This window comes from Myotis lucifugus, unplaced genomic scaffold (assembly GCF_000147115.1).
Source record: "Myotis lucifugus unplaced genomic scaffold, Myoluc2.0 scaffold_120, whole genome shotgun sequence".
Lineage (NCBI taxonomy): Eukaryota > Metazoa > Chordata > Mammalia > Chiroptera > Vespertilionidae > Myotis > Myotis lucifugus.
The window spans coordinates 3,217,630-3,238,733 of record NW_005871168.1 but is presented as its reverse complement, the minus strand read 5'-3'; the positions used below and the strand labels follow the sequence as shown (position 1 = coordinate 3,238,733).

General features: G+C 36.5%; 1 protein-coding gene across 3 annotated transcripts in view; it reads left to right on the top strand.

Moving 5' to 3' along the window:
- ROBO1 (roundabout guidance receptor 1) overlaps nucleotides 1-21,104 on the top strand; it is a 436,624-nt gene that overhangs the window by 403,763 nt on the left and 11,757 nt on the right. For all 3 annotated transcript variants that reach the window (XM_006093709.3, XM_006093708.3, XM_014460003.2), the window contains 3 exons: nucleotides 3,070-3,318; nucleotides 11,485-11,891; nucleotides 15,152-15,304. In XM_006093709.3, coding sequence (XP_006093771.1) covers nucleotides 3,070-3,318; nucleotides 11,485-11,891; nucleotides 15,152-15,304 — 809 coding nt within the window. The remainder of the gene's footprint in view (nucleotides 1-3,069; nucleotides 3,319-11,484; nucleotides 11,892-15,151; nucleotides 15,305-21,104) is intronic.

Sequence of the window (21,104 nt, the reverse complement as noted above, 5' to 3'; positions counted from 1 at the left end):
CACAGTCCGAGAGCCCTCAGTGGTGGGAGGCGACCCGGTGATCAGGGGAAGGCGACGTCCCCATCACACCTCTGTGCTGCCACTGCTGGCAGCACAAGCCTCGGCTGGCCCTGGTTACCTGAGCCTTGGGCAGCCAACAGCCAAGGCTTGCCTGCTCCTTGGGCTGGCCCTGGGCGGCTGGGGGGCTGAGGGGACTGGGCACTGCCATATTTGAGGGAGTGGCAGTCAATTAGCATATTCCCTCCTTATTGGCTGTGGGTGCCGCCATCTTTGAGGGTGTGGCAGTCAATTAGCATATTCCCTCCTTATTGACTGTGGGCACTGCCATCTTTGAGGGCATGGCAGTCAATTAGCATATTCCCTTCTTATTGGCTGTGGGCGCTGTCATCTTTGCAACGGTGTGAGGGTCAATTAGCATACTCCCTCTTTATTAGATAGGATATACGTATATGATTTCAGGTTTTCAAATATCAGAACTTTTATTGTACATTTCTGAATTTTCATAAAGTAATTATGTGGATTTGTGTCTTACCCACAGCATCCTGAAAACTCTCTGTTATTATATCACATTATGCTGAAAACTATGGAAATTTAAACTTGACTGAATTGTCTCTCACAAGGATTTAACAAGTGTGAATAATACATATGGCAGCAGTTAGAAAATTTGTGTACTTCATCCACACTTCAGATTCTGTCAAACTGGACATGGTACCTCCCAACAAAACAAAGCAGCTGCTTCACTAATCCAATCAGTAGAGGAGAACTCACTGGACGTAGGGAATTAACAACAACCCAAAGAAACCCTACAGAATCTACCTGAAAACGCATTCTTTTTAGTGACTATCATAGAAGTTCATTGTTCTTTCATTGCACACACACACACATACCAGTTTTATAGTTCCAACTCTTCTGGAAATAAAGTCTCTGTAGTTTTATTTTCCAATCACTTAATTATAGAATACTGACCCATTGTTCCCAGGGCAAATGCAGCGTTAGGTTCCTGCAAGCCTCTGCTCACATTTTTGTTAAATGATCCAAAACTAAACAACTTATTGTTATATGTGTGTTTTTGTTTAAAGACATCATATATAGTATATATTTTTGATTCATTCACATTGAACTTACAGCCAACAGCACTATAAGTCATTCCTAAAAAAAGGTCATCTAATATGTTTTTTCATTAAGACACATCCCAGTCTTTTTATCCTTAGGAACACTAGCCAGTATTTAAGTAATACACTTGGGGCCATTTTAAGCAGGGCAGTCACCAATATAAAGCAAATACAGAGAGCACAACGTGGCACTATGAAAATGACACCTGCTTACAGTATGATCATAGAAACGAGGAGGCAGAGTGTCACCTTGTTTGCACTCTGCTAGTGACGTGCTCATCAGGTGACTCCTCTTATTTTACCTCCTGGCACATGTCCGTTGACTGATTGTGAACGAGCCACAAGTATTGACTTTGGGGTTACAGATAAATTTTAGTGAGTAGGCAAATTTGCAGATATGGCATCTGCAAATAATGATGTTTGACTGTACTTTTAAATATTCATTTTCTAGACCATGATAATGACATTAATTTGTATTTTAGTCCTAAAAAAAAAAGAACTGAAATGAAATAAGTGGATATAGTAATAAAACAAAAGTAGACACCTCTGTGCTCCAACTGAGGCTAACTGGGAAGAATGAAGGTTTCCAGGGCTTCTGGCTTTTGTTCTTGTCCTTGACAAATGAGAAGGTTCTCAATCAAGAGAAGGGTATTGTGGACATGAGGACCACACAGCAGTGTGGACTCCTGGAGAACTAACAGGAAACACATTGTAGGGAGTGAAAGGAAGCTGGGAAGGCAAATGTAAGCCAGATATGCAAATACTTGAATGTCTTGTATGCACTTATATTTTATTCTCTAGACAATGAGAGTCATTTATTACTTCAGGGCAAATGAATGACCAGGGAGTGATGTGTTTTATAATAAAGTAATTTGGGAAGCAATGTGAGGATGAAGAAAGATTGACTGGAGGCCAAGAGATGGATTAAAAAGTTATTGCAGTAGCACATACAGCAGATTTAAAAAGAGGTATAGCTTTTAAAGAATTTTTAGAGATAGACTAGAGATGAACTGGGGATACTTTGAGATAGAAGAGAGATAAATAATTTAAAGAGACTGCAAGATTTCTAGTATTATTTGTTGACACAGGAAACATCATAGTGGGATTAGTAAAGTAAAAGAAGATTCAAAAAATCATGTTACATGAACCTCAACTTTCCTGAGTTCAGGGAAACAAGGCAGGTGGTGAAAAATGAACTAGAGAAAGGAGTAACAAGAGCACAGTTCATATAATGCAGTTAATCACTACCATTCTAATCAACAACCATATGCACTGGGCAGGAGACAAGCGAAAGGCATGACTTCTTTTCAGATCCATTCTAGAGCTTCTACATTCTCTATGAGAAGAGTAGTGGGTATTTTATTGGTTAATATTTTATTTATTGTGTTTTTTCTTTCATTATCCTAAATACAATCCAACGACTCCATTTTGTGCTCAACTAAAGGAGTGAGCAATTATAATTTTCGTGGAAAAATTAGTTGTTTTGGATTAAATAAGTTGATCTCTAATATATTTCCCTTTCAAAGAATTTTCAAGAGTATTTTTTTCAGAGTTTAGCATATCATTTTTGGGTCACATGCAAGACCATCCTTGAGTTGTCCTTTAGAGATCATGTTGAATAGGAGGGAGAGAAAATATCAGACACATTTTAGAAGTCCTAAGTTCAGCTACATTAAATAGATTTTTCTTTTATTGCATGACTTCTCGGGGCCTATAATAGGCCAATGTAAATTATAATCTCTCAAAGAAAAGTTCTTATATGTTACATATATAATATATATTATATAATGTATGTATAGCAATTCACAAACTTATGTGATGGTTGACCATTTTTTTAACAATACCTCCTTAATGTGGCCCAGAACATTCAGATTGAAGAAACAATTCAAGGCTGATACTCCGTTAGTTTATTTGAATAACCTGAAGTAATTCTAAGTATCCTTATAATCTGTTTTAGCTATGACCAAGAAATGCCATGTCCAGTGCCACCAGCGAGGATGTATTTACAACAAAACGAACTAGAAGAGGAGGAAGATGAACGAGGCCCCACTCCCCCCATCCGAGGAGCAGCATCTTCTCCGGCCGCTGTGTCTTACAGCCACCAGTCCACGGCCACCCTGACCCCATCTCCACAGGAGGAGCTCCAGCCCATGCTACAGGACTGCCCTGAGGAGACTGGCCACATGCAGCACCAGCCCGACAGGAGGTGCGTGCTCACTAGCTTTCTTTGCTCATATCACGCAATTTCCACTCCTAAGAAGCGTTTATAGAATGCTATTACGTGAAGTTATTTTCATTTTACGTGAGCCTTTTTTCCAGTATCACTCAGGAAGCCCTGGTAATTAACATATCAAGTAATATTGTTGACCAGAACATTAAATTAATTGATCCCAGTGAACTTGCAACCATAAAATAATGTGCATCAATACTAACCCACTTATGATAATTGCATTTATAAACACATGGAGAATATGTAGTAAATTTATGGCTTACTAATCTTGTAATATTTTATAGATGGTGGCTGTTTTTGTATCTTAGTTTTCCTTATGCATTTGGTCTGTGGAAAATAGATTTTCTCCTGTCTTTTTAAATTAAGTCTACAGGATGATTTGTTTCCTAATGTTGCAGGAGAATGAGTTTGGTATATTCATTTTGTATTGACATTAAGTTGGAGTCATTTTTTTGTCCTGGTTACTAAGTAATTTGTGCATGTATGTGTTAGGCTTTTTTAAACCAATATATTCAACGTTGCAAACCAATACATTTCCATTATATACAAATACTTCACTTGTCATTTCTACCACATAAAAGTTGTTACTGCATCATCTGAGTTCTTCTCCTAGTGTTGATGATTTTGTTGTATTATTTTATTGCCCTTGACACAGTATATTATACATATATTGCTTCCTATATGCCTAATGTCATTTGAAACTGAATATATTATTTCCCTCAGAAGATCTCCCTTCAATGTTCTTGAGTGAATAACAAGTTCTAGTTTATGCTGCTTGAATTTTGTCAATTGAAACAGAACTTGCAATGTTTATGAACTATTCTATTAGGAAGAGGTTATTATCAAATTCAAATAATATATTTGCTAAAATAGAAGAAGTAGCTAAACCCTCTGCTATGTGAAAAAAGGGGAAGCTGGATTGTCATAAATTTAAATTTAATATTATTAACCCATGGAACTTCATGAAAATTGAGAACAAATAAGGCATCTCTTTTCCTTATTAAGGTCACAAACCATCTCTGCCTCTCTTATTCAAAACAAATGAGAGGCTAGTAGATGTTTTTAGCTCTGAAATACCATAGTATTCTTCTTTCCTTCTCTCCAATTACCTTTCCTCACCGTTCCCTTGTGTTACAATTGATACCCAATATCTTCTTAGCAAGCTTCTTTCTTTCTGTCCCTTATGTCATTCTCTCCACCTCGTTCAAAACACTACAAAATTGGTTTCCCTTCATCTATCTTGACTTCTCAGCCTCTTCCTCTTTATCCAATCCATCTTTCTCTTCATTGTTAACCACTTCCAGTTATCATGCTCTTCTTCCCTTCTATACTTTAGGATTGTGTAATCAATTCTGTCTTCCCAATCCTATTCATACTCAGCCCATTGCATTCTGCTGCCATCAGTCTACTGAAAGTAACCTCCTAACGATCAATCTAAAGCAATGGTTCTCAACCTTCTGGCCCTTTAAATACAGTTCCTCATGTTGTGACCCAACCATAAAATTATTTTCGTTGCTACTTCATAACTGTAATGTTGCTACTGTTATGAATCGTAATGTAAATATCTGATATGCAGGATGGTCTTAGGCGACCCCTGTGAAAGGGTCGTTCGACCGCAAAAGGGGTCACGACCCACAGGTTGAGAACCACTGAAGCCTTTGTCAAAAGCTTCTCAAATGCTATCAAACTTAAGCTTTCTTCAGTGATGGCAGTTTTATGTATGTGAAGTATCTGAAGCAGGGTAACTATCCAACAAATATAAGTTCCCTACTGCCCTTACCCTTATGTTATCACCCCATCACTATTTTCAACTATTACTTATATTCTTATGGCTTTCAAATGTATTTAACCAGCCCAGCTCTTCTTATTGAGCACCACTGTGATATTTTTTTCTTCCTTGTTTTGTTTTTTAATTATTTAATTAAGTATAGTTGCTACATAATATTCTATTGGTTATATTAGTTTCCTTTTTTAATATATTCTATTGAATTCAGAGAGGAAGAGAAAGATAGAAACCTATGTGATGAGAGATAATCATTGATATGCTACCTCCTGCACACCCCCTACTGGGGATTGAGCCTGTAATCCAGACATGTGCCCTGAGTAGGATTTGAACTGTGACCTCCTGGTTCATAGGTCGATGCTCAACCACTGAGCCAGGCCAGCCAGGCTGGTTATATTAGTTTCACGTGTACAATATAGTGATTTGACATTTCTATACCTTACACTGTGATTGCTCCACTAATTCTAGTAGTAAACCTATCACAATATTAGTGAACGCTGTGATGTTTTCACTTGGACATCTCCGACTGCACGTGTCCAAAACCAAATATTTTTCCTTGCATTTAATATTTTAAATGTGTTTTTTCTCCTCTTTTATGACTATCTTATTTATAATTGTCAATCCTTATTTATCTGGTCAACACATTAAAAATAAAATAGCCAGAGGAATAGGCAAAATCGCAAAATCACACACACACACACACACACACACACACACACACAACACAACACACACACTTCATTTTTAAATCAGCTTAATTATCCCACTGTTTACTTTTTTCTGCTGTCTTCTTACCATTCCTCAAATTAAATTAGTGGCCAGTCCCTTCAGTTCTACTCCAAAATATATCTTAATTTTGTTCCTTTGTTAACATTCTTACAGAGGCTAGGCCAGACCCTCAGTCTCCATATATATCCTTTGAAACACTGTCATATCTTTGAACTAACTTCGCTTTTCTTCTCTCTCCCCTTTTATTGTCCACGCTCCACATCTTCCTTTGCACACAGATCTAATAACATTACTCCCCATTCAGAGCTAAGTCTTATTGTTTAGCCCAGTATTCAAAGCCTTTCACAATCCTTCCCCCTTTACTTCCTTCCACCCCTCCAATTCCTGCACATATACACTTTTCTAACTGTTTGAAATTCCTTTAATTTGTCTTAAACTCACCAACATCCAGGTGAGCAATGCCACTCCCCGGCCCACAGAGGGCTGCTCTGGAGCTAGCAGGAGGGACAGGCCACTTTTGCCTCACGTGGCCATTACCAAATGGTCAACTTGCTTAGTGTCCTCACTATGAGCATGTGTCTTGCACATGCTGTTTCTTTGATTGCCTGGCAAGCACTTCTCATCTTTCTAAGCCCCTTTTAAATGTACCTCTCTGTGAAACCTTTCTCTGATTGCCTGGCAGAATGAACCAGTCCTTTTCTTTATTCTTACAATGGTCTGTTCACAGCTCTGCTATCACACTAATCAGATTCCAGGTTGCATTAGCATTTGCTATTTGTATCTCTGTTTCCCTGTTTAAGTTAAAAGCTCTTTGACAGAAGATCTAATGTTTTATTCCTGTCGTTAAGTTCCACAAAGCTTTCTTCAGTAACTATTTGATTAATGGAATCTGATACTACAGGAGAATTTGGAGTTGACCTACCCCTGTTGTTTTAGGGGGATGAATACTCGTATGAACTCCATGTGGACATGTGTAATTGGGAAATTCACTTAAAATTCTGTTTGACTAAATTCAGCCTTTAAAAAAAAGTATGATTTTTAGTCTAGAAAGGTATTAAGGAATTTATTTCCAGGATTGTTGCTGGAAATAACACGGACACTAATAAGAAGTAGATGAAAGCCTATTAAAAATACTATTACCATTCTTTTATGATGAAGCTATAATCTACATGGTTACTATAGAAATTTTTGAAAATAAAGTTATAAAAAATAAAAATATAAAAATACTAATGATCTATCTAGTCAAAAATAATCACTGTTAAGATCTCAGTAAAGAGTTTTTTGTTTTTCATTTTTCTACATACTCATTGGTTTGATTTTGTGATATGCCATTATTTTATAAGCTACTTTTTTCGCTGAACAGTGTATTATTCCATGTAATAACTTTTTATTTAGATATGCAGTTTAAACAAATGTGCACTGTAACTTATTTAAAGTTTCTTAATGTTGGACAGCTAAGTTGGGCTACCTCTCCAATGCTATATACTAGTACAATGCTGTAATTCCCGCATCCAGTTCACTCTAGGGTCTCTTCTCAAAGGCGTGACCTCTCTGGATACCTGCCCCTCAGTAGATGACTTCTGTTTCCCATCACCTGCCACTCCTCTGCTGATGCACTCATTAAAAATACATGCTATTTCTCTACAGATTTCATCCTAGAGCATCAGACCCTTATTCCAAGTTCTCATTATGACAGATTTTTAGTACTTAAATGTCAATCAGAGCGATACATGTATCTCCAGTGATGGAGGCACTTTCCTGCTTCTGACAACCATTGTCTCTTGCCTGTATCTCTGTAATGATCTGTAAGTGGCTTGTTGCCTAGCCCTGCCCCTTCCCTTCCTTGAACGAATCTTCCTGCTGCAGACTGTGCAGAGGTATTTTCTAAAATGCAACACTGATCAAGTCTCTCCATTGCTTAAATCTCTCAGTAGCTCTCCATTTCCCTAAGAGTAAAAGCAAGATTCCTTAACATGGCAATCACAGCCCTTTGTGATCTGACCTATGTGCCTTCTCATCCTTATCCGCTGCCACTCCCTCCTCACTGTTCCCGTTGGCTGCCTTCACTCTGTTTCTCTGTTTCTTGCACTTCCTGGAATGGCCAGTATTCTCATCCACCTTGAGGTCTTTCCTCATGCTGTGCAATCTTCCTGGAACACATTATCCCCTCTCTTTTTTGGATCTAACACTTGTGTATCCTTTAGACCTAAGATTAAGTGGCAGATACTCTCCACAGAGTATTTCTCTGATGTCCCACCTCTGAGATGGGACCAATTCTATGTGTTTCCACAATACCCTAAACAACCTCTGTCATGGAGATTCATGAATACTGCATTATCATTGCATATTTAATTAATTGTTTGTCTCCTCCACTGGCTGTAAGCCCATCCAGGCAAGGAACATAACTATTTAGCTGAATTTCTAACATTGTCTCACTTCTGCCACATTCATTGGTCAGAGAAGCCACAGGGTCCATATAGATTCAAGAGTCTAGAACTAAAATCTCTCTCTCTCTCTCTCTCTCTCTCTCTCTCTCTCTCTCTCTCTCTTTTAAATTCTTTATTGTTGAAATGTTACATATGTCTCCTTTTCCCCCCATTGACCTCTCCCCTCCTGCTCCCGCCCCCCCATCACAGGCCCTCACGTCCTACTGTTTGTGTTCATTGGTTATACTTACATGTATGCATACAAGTCCTTTGGTTGATCTCTTACCCACCTTCTCCTGCCTTCCCTCTGAGGTTTGACGATGGTCTGTTTGATGCTTCTGTTTCTCTGGATCTATTTTTATTCATCAGCTTATGTTGTTCATTATAGTCCACAAATGAGTGAGCTCATTTGATACTTATCTTTCTCGGACTGGCTTATTTCACTTAGCATAATGCTCTCCAGGTCCATCCATGCTGTTGTAAAGGGTAAGAGTTCTTTCTTTTTTATAGCAGCGTAGTATTCCATTGTGTAGATGTACCATAATTTTCTAATCCACTCATCTGCTGATGGGCACTTAGGCTGTTTCCAAATCTTAGCTATTGTAAATTGTGCTGCTTTGATTTTAGAGAGGAAGAGAGAGGGAGAGAGAGATATTTTAGTAACATGGGCAAATGAAATATGATACAGTTGCAAGGAAAAAATGTACGAAGTCAACAGCAAATTAAATATATCTATTTACAAACCAGGTAATGGTTTATCATACAAAGTATTGAAGCAACAACAGTTTCAGAAAAAAGCCTCAAAGGTATGCATTTCCCCCTTTGTCCTATACCTGGTAAATGGTATGTGGTAAACTATATAAACACCTGCTTTCAGAAATCAATGTCATTGTCTCCTTCTTTTCTTACACATGTTTATCAAGGCATTATTTTTGCAGGAGCCTAGAGTGTTGTGATCCACAGTCTATGCTTGTACATTATTTCAGAGATGTCGAAACCCCTGGGGGGAGGGGCGATCTAGAGCATTGAGGGTCATTTGTGGCAAGTCCCACTTGAGTGCAGCATCCTGAAATGGCTTTTTGTTTTCAAATAGAATATATTACATATTTCACACTGTACATGTTTATCACACATTCCCTGGGCTTGCCTTATTTACAGATGATTTGCACAGGGTGGTAATAGTTAAAAGCCAGTCCTTGTTTAACATGAAGCTGTTTTTACTCTACAGAATGTGAATTACCCACATACAACAATGCTGGCATCGTTTCATAGTGAAGTTGGCTCTTCTGCATTGTTTTATTGATGGTCAAAATAGTCCCTTTTGTGCTAAAAGAGGCTTCTTGTGGTATTTGGCTGTGCATGCTGACAGAGAACTGTAAATTAACATTTAAGGATGGCATTTTATTGCAATTTAAATTAAACAAAGGTTTTCCTCCTATGTGTATAACACACTCCATATGGAAACTATTATCCATTTTAATCTTTTAAATAACTTCAACTTTAGCTCATTTAATTTTCTTCTAGTGCCACACACAGATACATTAGAAACCACCCACAAATAAAAAATAGCACATTATATTTAATAACTCTAAGTCTATATATAAAAATAGTGTATATATAATTACATATATGTATATCTATGTAAATATATGTGTATGTGTCCATATATATGTAATATCATTCCTAGAAGATGTTCATGACCTGGAAATGAAATGTGGGATTAAATTTAAAATTTGATACATACTACTTGTGGAAACTTTGTCAAGGTCCTTAATTCCTCTGAATTTTAGTATCCTCATCTATAAAATGATAATAAAAGAAGTAGTTTGGCAAGTTGTCATGAAAATTAAATGAGTTAACATTGTAAAATATACTTAGTTACAAAGTAGGTGCTCAATAAATAAGTTAATTATAGTATTTTAATAATCCTTTATTGTTAGTGCTTTTACATTGGTGTTAATAAAACAAATTTGTCGAAGTATCTCACTTAATTGGGATAAAAAGCTCAAAATGTTTTTCTTTGAACAATTGCCATCCCATCTTAAAAACTGTTCTGTATTGGACTTCCCTTTTTCTCTCTCTAGTAGGTCCCTTTGTTAGGTTTTGATTAGATCTTATTTTGTAGTTTGTATACTTTCTATTTTTTTAATACATGTTTCTTGTTTATTTTTTAAAAATATATTTATATTGATTTCAGAGAGGAAGGGAAAGAGAGAGTGAGATAGAAACATCAGCGACGAGAGAGAAGCATAGATCGACTGCCTCCTGCACGCCCCCCATTGGGGGTAGAGCCCTCAACCTAGGCATGTGCACTGACTGGGAATCGAACTGTGACCTTCTGGTCCATAGGTTGACGCTCAACCACTGAGCCCCACTGGCCAAGCTCATAGCCTTTTTAAAAAATAGAATAAAATCTAAAGGAAATTATGCTATATGGTGAATGTATAAATTTTCAATCCTAAAAAATTCTACTGTCTATGGTCAAAATGAATTGGTCTACCTAAAATGATAGGGGTGGCAATGACAGAAAGGGAAAGGAACATGTTTATATGTTTATGGAATAGTCTGCTTCAGGACTGATGTCTGCTGTCTTTGGTAATAATAAGCTACCAATAATTATCCAGTATGCTTTAGGAAAAACACACAGACATCAATGTCAAAATAAGTACTACTTCCCCTTTTTTAATTGAACCTAACCATATGCTAAAGCCTGAGGAGACTTATAGATAGCTGAGTGTATTTATATTAAACTTTAATCAAAATGTCATCCAGCTTGGCCCTGGCTAGTGTGGCTCATTTGGTTGGAGCATTGTCCTGTACACTGAAAGGTTGCGGGTTCGATTCCAGGTCAGGGCATATACCCAGGTTGTGGGTTTGATCCCTGGTCTGCAGAGTGTGTAGGCAACCAATCGATGTTTCTCTCTCTCCATCTCCCTTCCTCTCTCTTTAAAATCAATAAAAACATATCTTCAGATGAGGATTTTTAAAAAAAGAAAAAAACTAAAAATAGTCCAGCTTGGTTAAAAATGACTGGTTTTGAGGTAAATTTCTTACAACTCAAAACTTAGACATACTCTGATTTCCAGTTGTTTTTTTCTGAACAAATTAGATCCACAGAAGCGAAGATTAAATGGGTATACTTGTGAGTTTCTTGGTTAATATATCCTTTTGGGAGCTGAGCCATACCTGTTTGTCTTCCTGCAGACGGCAGCCTGTGAGCCCCCCGCCACCGCCGCGGCCCATTTCCCCACCGCACACCTACGGCTACATTTCAGGCCCCCTGGTCTCAGATATGGATACGGATGCGCCAGAAGAGGAAGAAGACGAAGCCGACATGGAAGTGGCGAAGATGCAGACCAGAAGGCTTTTGTTGCGTGGGCTGGAGCAGACCCCTGCCTCCAGTGTTGGCGACCTGGAGAGCTCCGTCACGGGGTCCATGATCAATGGCTGGGGCTCAGCCTCAGAGGAGGACAACATTTCCAGCGGGCGCTCCAGTGTCAGCTCTTCTGACGGCTCTTTTTTCACCGATGCTGACTTCGCCCAGGCTGTGGCGGCAGCTGCAGAGTATGCTGGTCTGAAAGTGGCACGACGTCAAATGCAGGACGCCGCGGGTAAGCCACACCCTTCTCACCAACCAAGGTGTATACATCAGTGGCTGGGCATCTCCTGGAATGTCCTGTGGAAATGCCCTCTCACTACGCTTCTCTTTTTTTCTGCCTAAGGAAGTGAAGGTCCAAGAATATGACATAGCTCGATTCTTTTTCTTGACAAGGATTTTTAAATATTGTTTTTCCCATTAAATAAATCATATATAATGTGAGTGAAGCTACCTTGGAAGTTATTATTTTTAAGATAGTCATAACAAATATATATTTTATTTATTTAGGCATATAGATAATTAAATGAGGTTTGTATTATAGGGGTTTTATTAAGGTGTCAAAAGTCATCAAAAAATTCTTATCCCATTTAATTTGAAATCCCCTAAGAGAACTAGATTAATATCCAGGAGGGACCATTGGAGATGGGGCTATTTCTCTTTCACCCCCATTCTCTTCATTCTCAATTAGAATATTAATTTAATTGGACAGATATAAAGATGTTTGTAATAGACATACATTTCCAAGCATAAATATGCTCCATACATAAAATAAATATTGTTAATCTAATAATTTTCAAGTTAAACCAAGCAATCTATAATAATAAAAGCGTAATATGCTAATTAGACTGGACAGCTGAATGACCTTCCGGAAGTAATTCCGGACGTCCTTCTGGATGAAGCCGTGTTGGTGGGGCTGAAGCAGAGGTGGTTAGTGGTGATCAGGCAGGCAGGCAGGCAGGCGAGCAGTTAGGGGTGATCAGGCAGGCAGGTAGTCAGGTAGTGCGGTTAGGGGCGATCAGGCAGGCAGGCAGGCGAGTGGTTAGGGGTGATGATGAAGGCAGGCAGAGTGGTTAGGGGTGATCAGGTAGGCAGGAAGGCCACCGGTTAGGAGCCAGCGGTCCCGGAATGCAAGACGGATGTCCGATTACCACAGGACATTCAGACATTCCCCGAGGGGTCCCAGATTGCAAGAAGGTGCAGGCCGGGCTGAGAGACTCTCCCCCCCCCACCCATGCACAAATTACGTGCACCGGGCCTCTAGTCATATATATTTTTCTATATATAATTTCCTTTTCATTGCCAGTAGCCTGTTTTTAATAACCATATATCCATTCTGATGTTTTAACCCATTTTTATTTATCTCCTACTCCTGACCCTGTTTAAAAAGTAAATAGTTACTAAAATAATTTAAATCATACATTTATCACATGATTTTTTAATAGAATGGGATATATACACATACACACTCATATACATATTGTGTGTGTATTTCTGGTAGTCAAGAGTAAAATAATGTGGTCAACAAGAAAGAGAAAGACTATCACAACAAATCAAGAATTGCTATTTTTTTGTTTTACTTTGCATTGGGAATTTTTCATGTTCTCTTCATATATTGAATTGGTCATTAATTTTTATCAGTGTAGAATATATTCAAAGAAAATTTAACTCACATCACAAAGTTATTTCTATATATTATTTATCAAAAATATGTCGCAAAAAACATGTCTAATATCTTTCAACCTATTCTAGTAGAATGTATATTTATTTCAGGTCTATATGCAACCAAAATTCCTCCCCCCATCCCAGTAACTGCTCAATGTAATAAGATGCAAACCTACCTATCTTTTCTAATACAAATATAACATTCTAATTTTATATGTAACATTTGTTTCTCCTTATTTTTAATCTTCTATAAAAAATAAAATTAAACATCTCAAACTACTGCTTTCAGATTGCATTAAGGGTGTGTTTCAGTTCATTAAATCAATGAAACATAGAAATACGTTAAAAACTCCTCATATTCAAGTTGAAAAGACCTTATGCCTTAGAATCTATAGCAGTAGATGGCCTTATATAATAGAATAAATAATGGGTTTACTCTCAGACCTAATTCTCTCTTTTCATGGATATATAGCTTGAATTGTAATAGTCTCCATCATAGCTAAAGAGAGTTTGGTATAATATCTTATCGTAATTTAGTAGCACTCCTGATTTTAGTTTGGGTCATAATTTTAATGAACTAAACGTGCACTGGTATCTGCCTATTAAAATGTTCTTTTCAGGAAAGGGTGCTGCATATCATATGACTTAAGTTAATGTGAATGAATGATCCTATCACATTGCTTCTCACTTGGCCGCATTCATGTCTTATTTATATGCTTCATTTAGCACCTTTAAATATGTTGATTTCACTATATGTGGATTCTCCTATTTATAGTCAAAAAACATGTTTAGGTCTGTTGGAAGTTTCTTGTGGTACAACAAAAAGTTCTGGATTTGTGTCTTTGAAATTTCTAGAAACCAAAATAGTGAGGGTCAAGTACAGGGCCAATAGATGTCCATTGCCATGATGGATTAAATGTGTATGTGATGCCACTGTAATGCAACATCTCTGTAAGACAGCCAGAGACTATGAGAGCACTCACCTGCACCTGATCTGATTGTGAATATTGTCTCTCCAAAACCAAATAAAGACATATCTCATTTTATTGTGGTTCCATGTATTGCTGCTCTTCACTGATGTGTGTTTTACAAACCGAAGGCAAGGCCCGCCACCAGCAAAAAGATTATAACTCCTTTTATTATGATGCTTGCTTAATTCTGGTGGCCTGGAATGAAACTTGCAGTATCTCTGAGGTATACTTATAATCAAAACCCACCTCTGCCACTACTGAGAAAAATAAAAGTCTCAGGTGGGGTCATTTGAAGTATCCAGAACCTGCAAGTTTCTATCTTGTAATAAAAAAGAGGTGTGAGTATTTTGGGTAGGTCTAAATATTTGAGTTAGCTTTATACCAGGCCCCTTTAAGAGAAGATACTGGAGAATATATTAAGATATTGGGAATCTACCTTCAAAGAATAACAAACATATTTAATTAAAATAGAAGATTTAATTAGTATTGTTCATTCTGAGTACATGAATTTCTTAAGGACTCTGGCTATTCCTTGAGAAAGCAACATTGAGTGTTTTATGAAAATTTTAATTAGTACATCTTTAGCAATAATTTTAGTGCAGTTTGTTGCAAAAAATGATTGGAATGTTTTTTCTTTAATAAAAAAAAATTTTAATAGGATAAAAGTACTGTGGGGGGAAAAAACAGCCTGAAAATGCCCTTATTTTTCCCAATGGACAGTGCAAGCAGAGTGTCAGAAATCTTATTATTTGCTAAAATTGTTTACTAAAGCTTTTTAAAAGTTAGGGATCTTTCTAGTTTTCATGATTATTATTATTATAATTTATTGATGAGCTTGGCTCGGATGTATTTTTCTCAGGCCGCCGACACTTCCATGCATCCCAGTGCCCTCGGCCCACAAGTCCTGTTTCTACGGACAGCAACATGAGTACCGCTGTGATGCAGAAGGCCAGGCCAGCCAAGAAACCAAAACACCAGCCAGGACATCTGCGCAGAGAAGCCTACACAGATGGTAAGTCCATTGAAATGATGAAAACATCTATGAATCTCGCACATCTATCCGGCTCTTCATGACTAGAGAACACATCTACTGACATTAGAAATTACATTAAGCATTCATTCTCAGTAAGCCTTATAATAGTTATAGGAATGACCGACTTCTGTATCTTGTCGGGCCTCTCTGGTCCTTGCAGTTTTCTAATAAGTTGATAAACAACGGATACTTTTAATATTTTTTAAAGCTATCAAACAAGTAGACATCAATGTAGTTGAAATAATGGTATAGTATAAAATTTCATCAGATTCATTGATAAATCTTCCAAAGTGTTCTCATTTTTCCCCCATGTGGAATTTTTCATTCAAATAGAAGACAATTAACTCATATGAATATTCATTCTAACTCTAGTGTTACCAACAGTTAGGTTGTACACCAAGAGGCAAAGCGAATCATCTTTCTTCATGCCTTTACATACAGTACCGACTCTCGCTGAAGAGTTAAGGCTTGTATTCACAAGGGAGCTCAGGAGAAGAATGCAAACATTGGGATGTTGTCTAAAAAACGTCTTTAATGAAAGTGCCTCAGGTGGCCCAGCGTTTATTAAACTGCCACCTTCTCGTTTTCTAAAACAACCCCAAGGGCTTTGTTGGAAATTCATGTAAGATAAATTCTCGCAGACTCACCCATCTTGTCAAGTTTGCTAAATTTGCTGAAGGGGCGGGGGAAGAAGGGTGTCACAGGCGGCATTCCCTACCTCCCGGTCCTCTCCCACCGCAATCTGATTAGGACTTTCATTACCAGTCAGCAATTTTTCAAAAGGGCATCATTTGCCATTATCATATGAAAGCCTAATATTATAGATATTTATCCAAGGTTACAAGCAGGGTTTTCTGAGGCACTTCTCCCTGTGATTCCTGCCACTTGACAGAAAAATTTAATACAAAGCTCACAGCATGATGAGCACAAGTAATTTTGCAATGAGTGGCTGTCCATGCTATTATCTCTATTTTACTCAGAGTATTTTCTCTCACTGGCATCTATCTGATATTAGGCTGCATTAAATACTGGCAGGACCTGGCACACCTGGGCCTCCTGGCTGCTGCCCAGGACTCTTTTGTCAGTAAAGCTGTGCTGCCAGAATATTATCTGATTTTTGAAGGGTTATTACAGTGGCTTTGTGCATGTTTGCCTCTGTGAAGGGACAGCACTAGGTATAAATCGCCAAACTCTATCAGCACTTTTACATTTATGGGACCCCTTTAATGGCATTTTCCAAGTTTTATAGCTGTTGTATTAGTTTTATTATCTAGAAGAGAGATGCCCCTAACTGAAAATTGGGTCAAGCATCAAACCTTGATGTAAACACATCCAAGTTGAATTCATAAGGGAGTAAATCTGGCCTAGAGCTGTGTGTAGCTCTTTCTGCCTCTTATTTATACTTGTTTGAGAGGCTTCTGGCATTGAGTGATGGTTTTTAAAAATACTTTAAATAATGTAATGCCAACTTAAAGGGCATAGCATAAATTTATAGTTATAAGTTGCACTGTGCTTGAAAATTGTGATCTATATGTATTGTCCCACATTCTGTAGTACTTATTTCAGCATATTTAATAATTAAATTTAAATTCTTACTAATCCCAGAATAATAACTATTAAACTGAACAATGAAGCACCCAAGTTTTTTCAAGTCTATTTTAGAAATAAATAACAATGAAATAATTGAAATATTTGTAAAGCCAAAAAGTTAATTTGAAATATTTTTGGATTTCTAATTGTTTATTTCTTAAATTGATTATGTAAAATTATCATAGTATATATTATAATGTAGAAGTCGATATTTATTTTTTCAAAGTCACAAAAACAGACAAATGGAGATATGACTAAAGCTACTTTTTAAATTTTACCTTTCACTTCCTTTCAGCATTTTGATAACCAAGTATTTTGTAGTTATGTTTATTGTCCTAACAAGTCTTAAATTTAATTCTGGATGCTTTCTAATTTGGTAAAGACAAAAATAACAAAACTATGTGTTATTTTATATATACCACATAATGCATATTGATTGACTAAAATTATATAAATGCATATTCTTCTTAATGCACCAAATAGAAGAAATGCACATATTCCTGATAACAGTGGTTCTTGAAACAATGGACATTGAAACAAAAGTAATTTTCTCGGAAATTATTTTATCAAATTACTATACTGCACTTTCTGAAAAAATACTCAGATTATTTCATGAAGAAACTCAATGACAGACACAGTTTGTACAATTATAAAAAAAAAAAAGAGCGGGGGGGCTAGCTAGTGTGGCTCAGTGTTTGGGTGTTGACCTAGGAACCAGGAGATCACAGTTCGATTCCCAGTCAGGGCACATGCCTGGGTTGTGAGCTCCGGTCCCCAGTGGAGGGTGTGCATGAGGAAGCCGATCAATGATTCTCTCTCATCATTGATGTTTGTCTCTCCCTCTCCCTTCCTCTCTGAAATGAACAAAAATATATTTTTTTAAAAGAGAGAAAGGGGAGGAGGATATAATTGAAAGAGCTACCAATTGTTAAAATCTGAATTAAATCTATTAGCAAAACATGGAGGGTATGTTTTTTTAATTTTTGCTTTTTAATAATTAAATATACATTAACTATGATGGATGAGTTTGATTATTGTCAATAGACTTTTTATGTGAACTCTTTTCAGAAAATGATATATCAGTCTTGAGACTGTAACATCTTTACTTAGAAAATTTTGTTTAAATTATAAATTTTTTGCAGAATTTTTGTAAACTACATGAAGAAGGATAAAGTGTGGCTATGTCTGCAATGATGAAGAGTAATTTGTAATGATTTTTGTCAGTAAGCTCTGTTGGACTTTTAGCCTTAGTTTTCTGGGACTGCCATAACAAAGTACCATAAACTAGGTGGCTTAAACAACAGAAATTTATTTCCTCACAGCTCTGGAGGCTAACAGTCCAAGATCAAGGTGTTGGCAGGGTTTGTTTCTGAGGTCTCTCTTTTTGGCTTGTAGATGACCATCTTCTCCCTATGTCTTTACTTTTTCTTCCCTCAATGTATGTATGTGTCCTAATATCTTCTTATAAGGAAACCAGTCAGAGTGGAATAGCGCCCACCTAAGGATCTCCTTTTACTTTCATTACCCCTTTTAAGACCTTAAATCCAAATAGTTTCATTCTGAGGTACGGAGGTGAGGACTTCAACATAGGATTTTGAGGAGACACAATTTAGCCCATAACAACGCTCTAGCCCCTGATTGGTGACACTGTGACCATATCTTGCTCATAGCACCTAGGAAGAACCCAGTGCAAAGCCAAGTGCTCCACGCTATAGTCACAGTGACAGGCATAATCTAACTATTTATTTCAAATTTGCCACTTACAAGTTTCATCCAGATGAAGGGTAGGATGAAAATATATGAATATTTATCAGTCAGCATCCTATCAAGTTAAAACCAAGCATAAGTGCATTTCTAGGACTTTCTAATAGATTCTTCCCACCCCCTCTTTTCAACCCTTTCCAATGCATTTGCATACTTGATTTAAAAACCAAATCTACATTATTTCTCTAGCCCTACTTTTCATAAATTATAAATTCACCACCCTCTTTGGAATGACATTATTTTGACTTGATTTATCATTAATTACAAGGTCTTGGGACTTCAGGCAGTTAAGTAAATAGAGTGCTGGTCTCCTTAGCAAGTTAATGCAGTAGAATTGTCTGCATGCACATGCTCCTACATACTACTTTGCATGCATTATACTGGTATTTGGAGAGTCTTGTGTAAAGAATAGTTTTTACTTCTTTATATAAAGAGCCTAGACATAAATATAACAGGTTCATGATCCATTTGTTAAATCCAATTTGAGCTATTAGTGGTATGAATTGGATGAAAGTACTATTTATCACTACATCAAATACAGAATTATTTATACTATGATAATCTCTGATTTGATTCTAATTATTTTATAACACCTAAAAATAATTTATTTGGTAATCTGCTTATATAAGAGATAAAAACTCCCAGCATATCCCTATAATTATCAATTAGATACAGTAGCAATTATATACAGGAAGTTAGAACTTTTAAAATAACCATTGGGTTCTCTGATTCTCTCTCTCTCTCTCTTTTTTTTTTTTAACCTTTTTTATAGATAGCACCTATATAAAGCATCTTGTAATAGATTTTGTCTTGAGAGTTATATATTACCATCAGTTTTGATATCTATTAAGCCCAGATATTTTTTGACTTGAAGATACTGGCAGTCATCAGTTTCCTGATAATCTGCTTGCAATCCAGTTTAAGTGTATAGAAATGAGACTGTAGGCACTCTTCCCTGTGCTTCCTGATGTGCTCAGAATTAGACTTTTCCCCTCTTCCCATTTCAACTTACAGTTTCAGTCTGAACTTCAGGACTCTGTGGTGTTGGGTTTCTTGGCTTTAAGCAATGTGGTATCATCCTTCTTTGAACACTCTCTTTTTAGTTATTTTTAACAAACAAGTAGCAGATGTGGCAGGTGCTTTCATGATATTACATCTTTTTAAGTATTATTTTTTAAATTTATTTTTAAGTAGTAGAGGAGGAAAGTCATGCACTAGTGACAATGGCAATATATGTTGTAAAACTAAAATCATTTGAATTTCTAGAATCTGGGGAAAATTAGTGCTGTTGGCTGTACTTTGGCCACTGTTTTAGATGAAACTTTGAGGCTATTCTATATGAAAAAAAGAACATGGTGAGCCATGAAAACTAACAACAACAAAAATGTAAATAAAAGTTTTAATAATGGATTCCTGAGTAAAACAACTGGTAATAAGATGGTACTTCTAGTTTTTTTTGTTTTCAAAGACCATTACAATGATTTTGAATGTCTTAGCTTTAGCACATAATATCAAAAGAAAATTAATTTCAAAAAAATTTAAACCTACCTCCAGGACAAAATAAGGATTAATTTATTTTTAAATAATATAAGAATGAGAAACACTAGGTTAAAATTGATGCTTCCTTGGACCCTTAATTTGCTATTAAGAATTTTCAATACAAAATTTTAATATTAAATAGCTTCTCATGCTGGTATATGTAAATGATAGTCAGTAGATCATTGTCAGTAATACTAAAATATCCGAAACAACCTAAATATTTCTCTGTAGGGATTGACAAAATAAATAATGATATATTCATTAAATAGAGCATTATATGAACTTTAAAAAGAAGAAATACAGCTGTATGTACATATAGGGAAATGTATACAACTACACAATTAGCTAAAAGAGGTACAATTCTATTGATGTTAATAAGAAAGAAAGGCTGTGTATTTGATTTTGGTACTTTTGATCAGTGGGCAGACATCCACTGTGTTGTATATAATCCCATCGTTTCAGAAGTGAAAGGTGCTACCTGATGTTATTTGACTTGGCAGCCCCGTTTTATGTGAATAAATAATTTCTGGAATGATCTATAAAAAAACTAGTCACACATCATTTCTGCATAATCATATTGAGTGTTTGAAATGGAGGTTGGGAGGTTTGAGGGGGTCATACTTTTAAGATCTTACAGACTTTTAAATTTTTTACCATGTAAATATGTACTTTTTGTTTAAAATTTTATAGTTAATTTTATAATACTAAACATTTAATAGATGTTTTATAAATGTTTTAGTTGATTTATTCTATCACATAGACATTAAATATCTAAATGTAAAAACATTACCATTTCTTTTATTTTCTTTCTTTATTGATTAAGGTATTACATATGTGTCCTTATCCCCTATTGCCCCCCAACCCCACTCACATTCATGCCTTCACC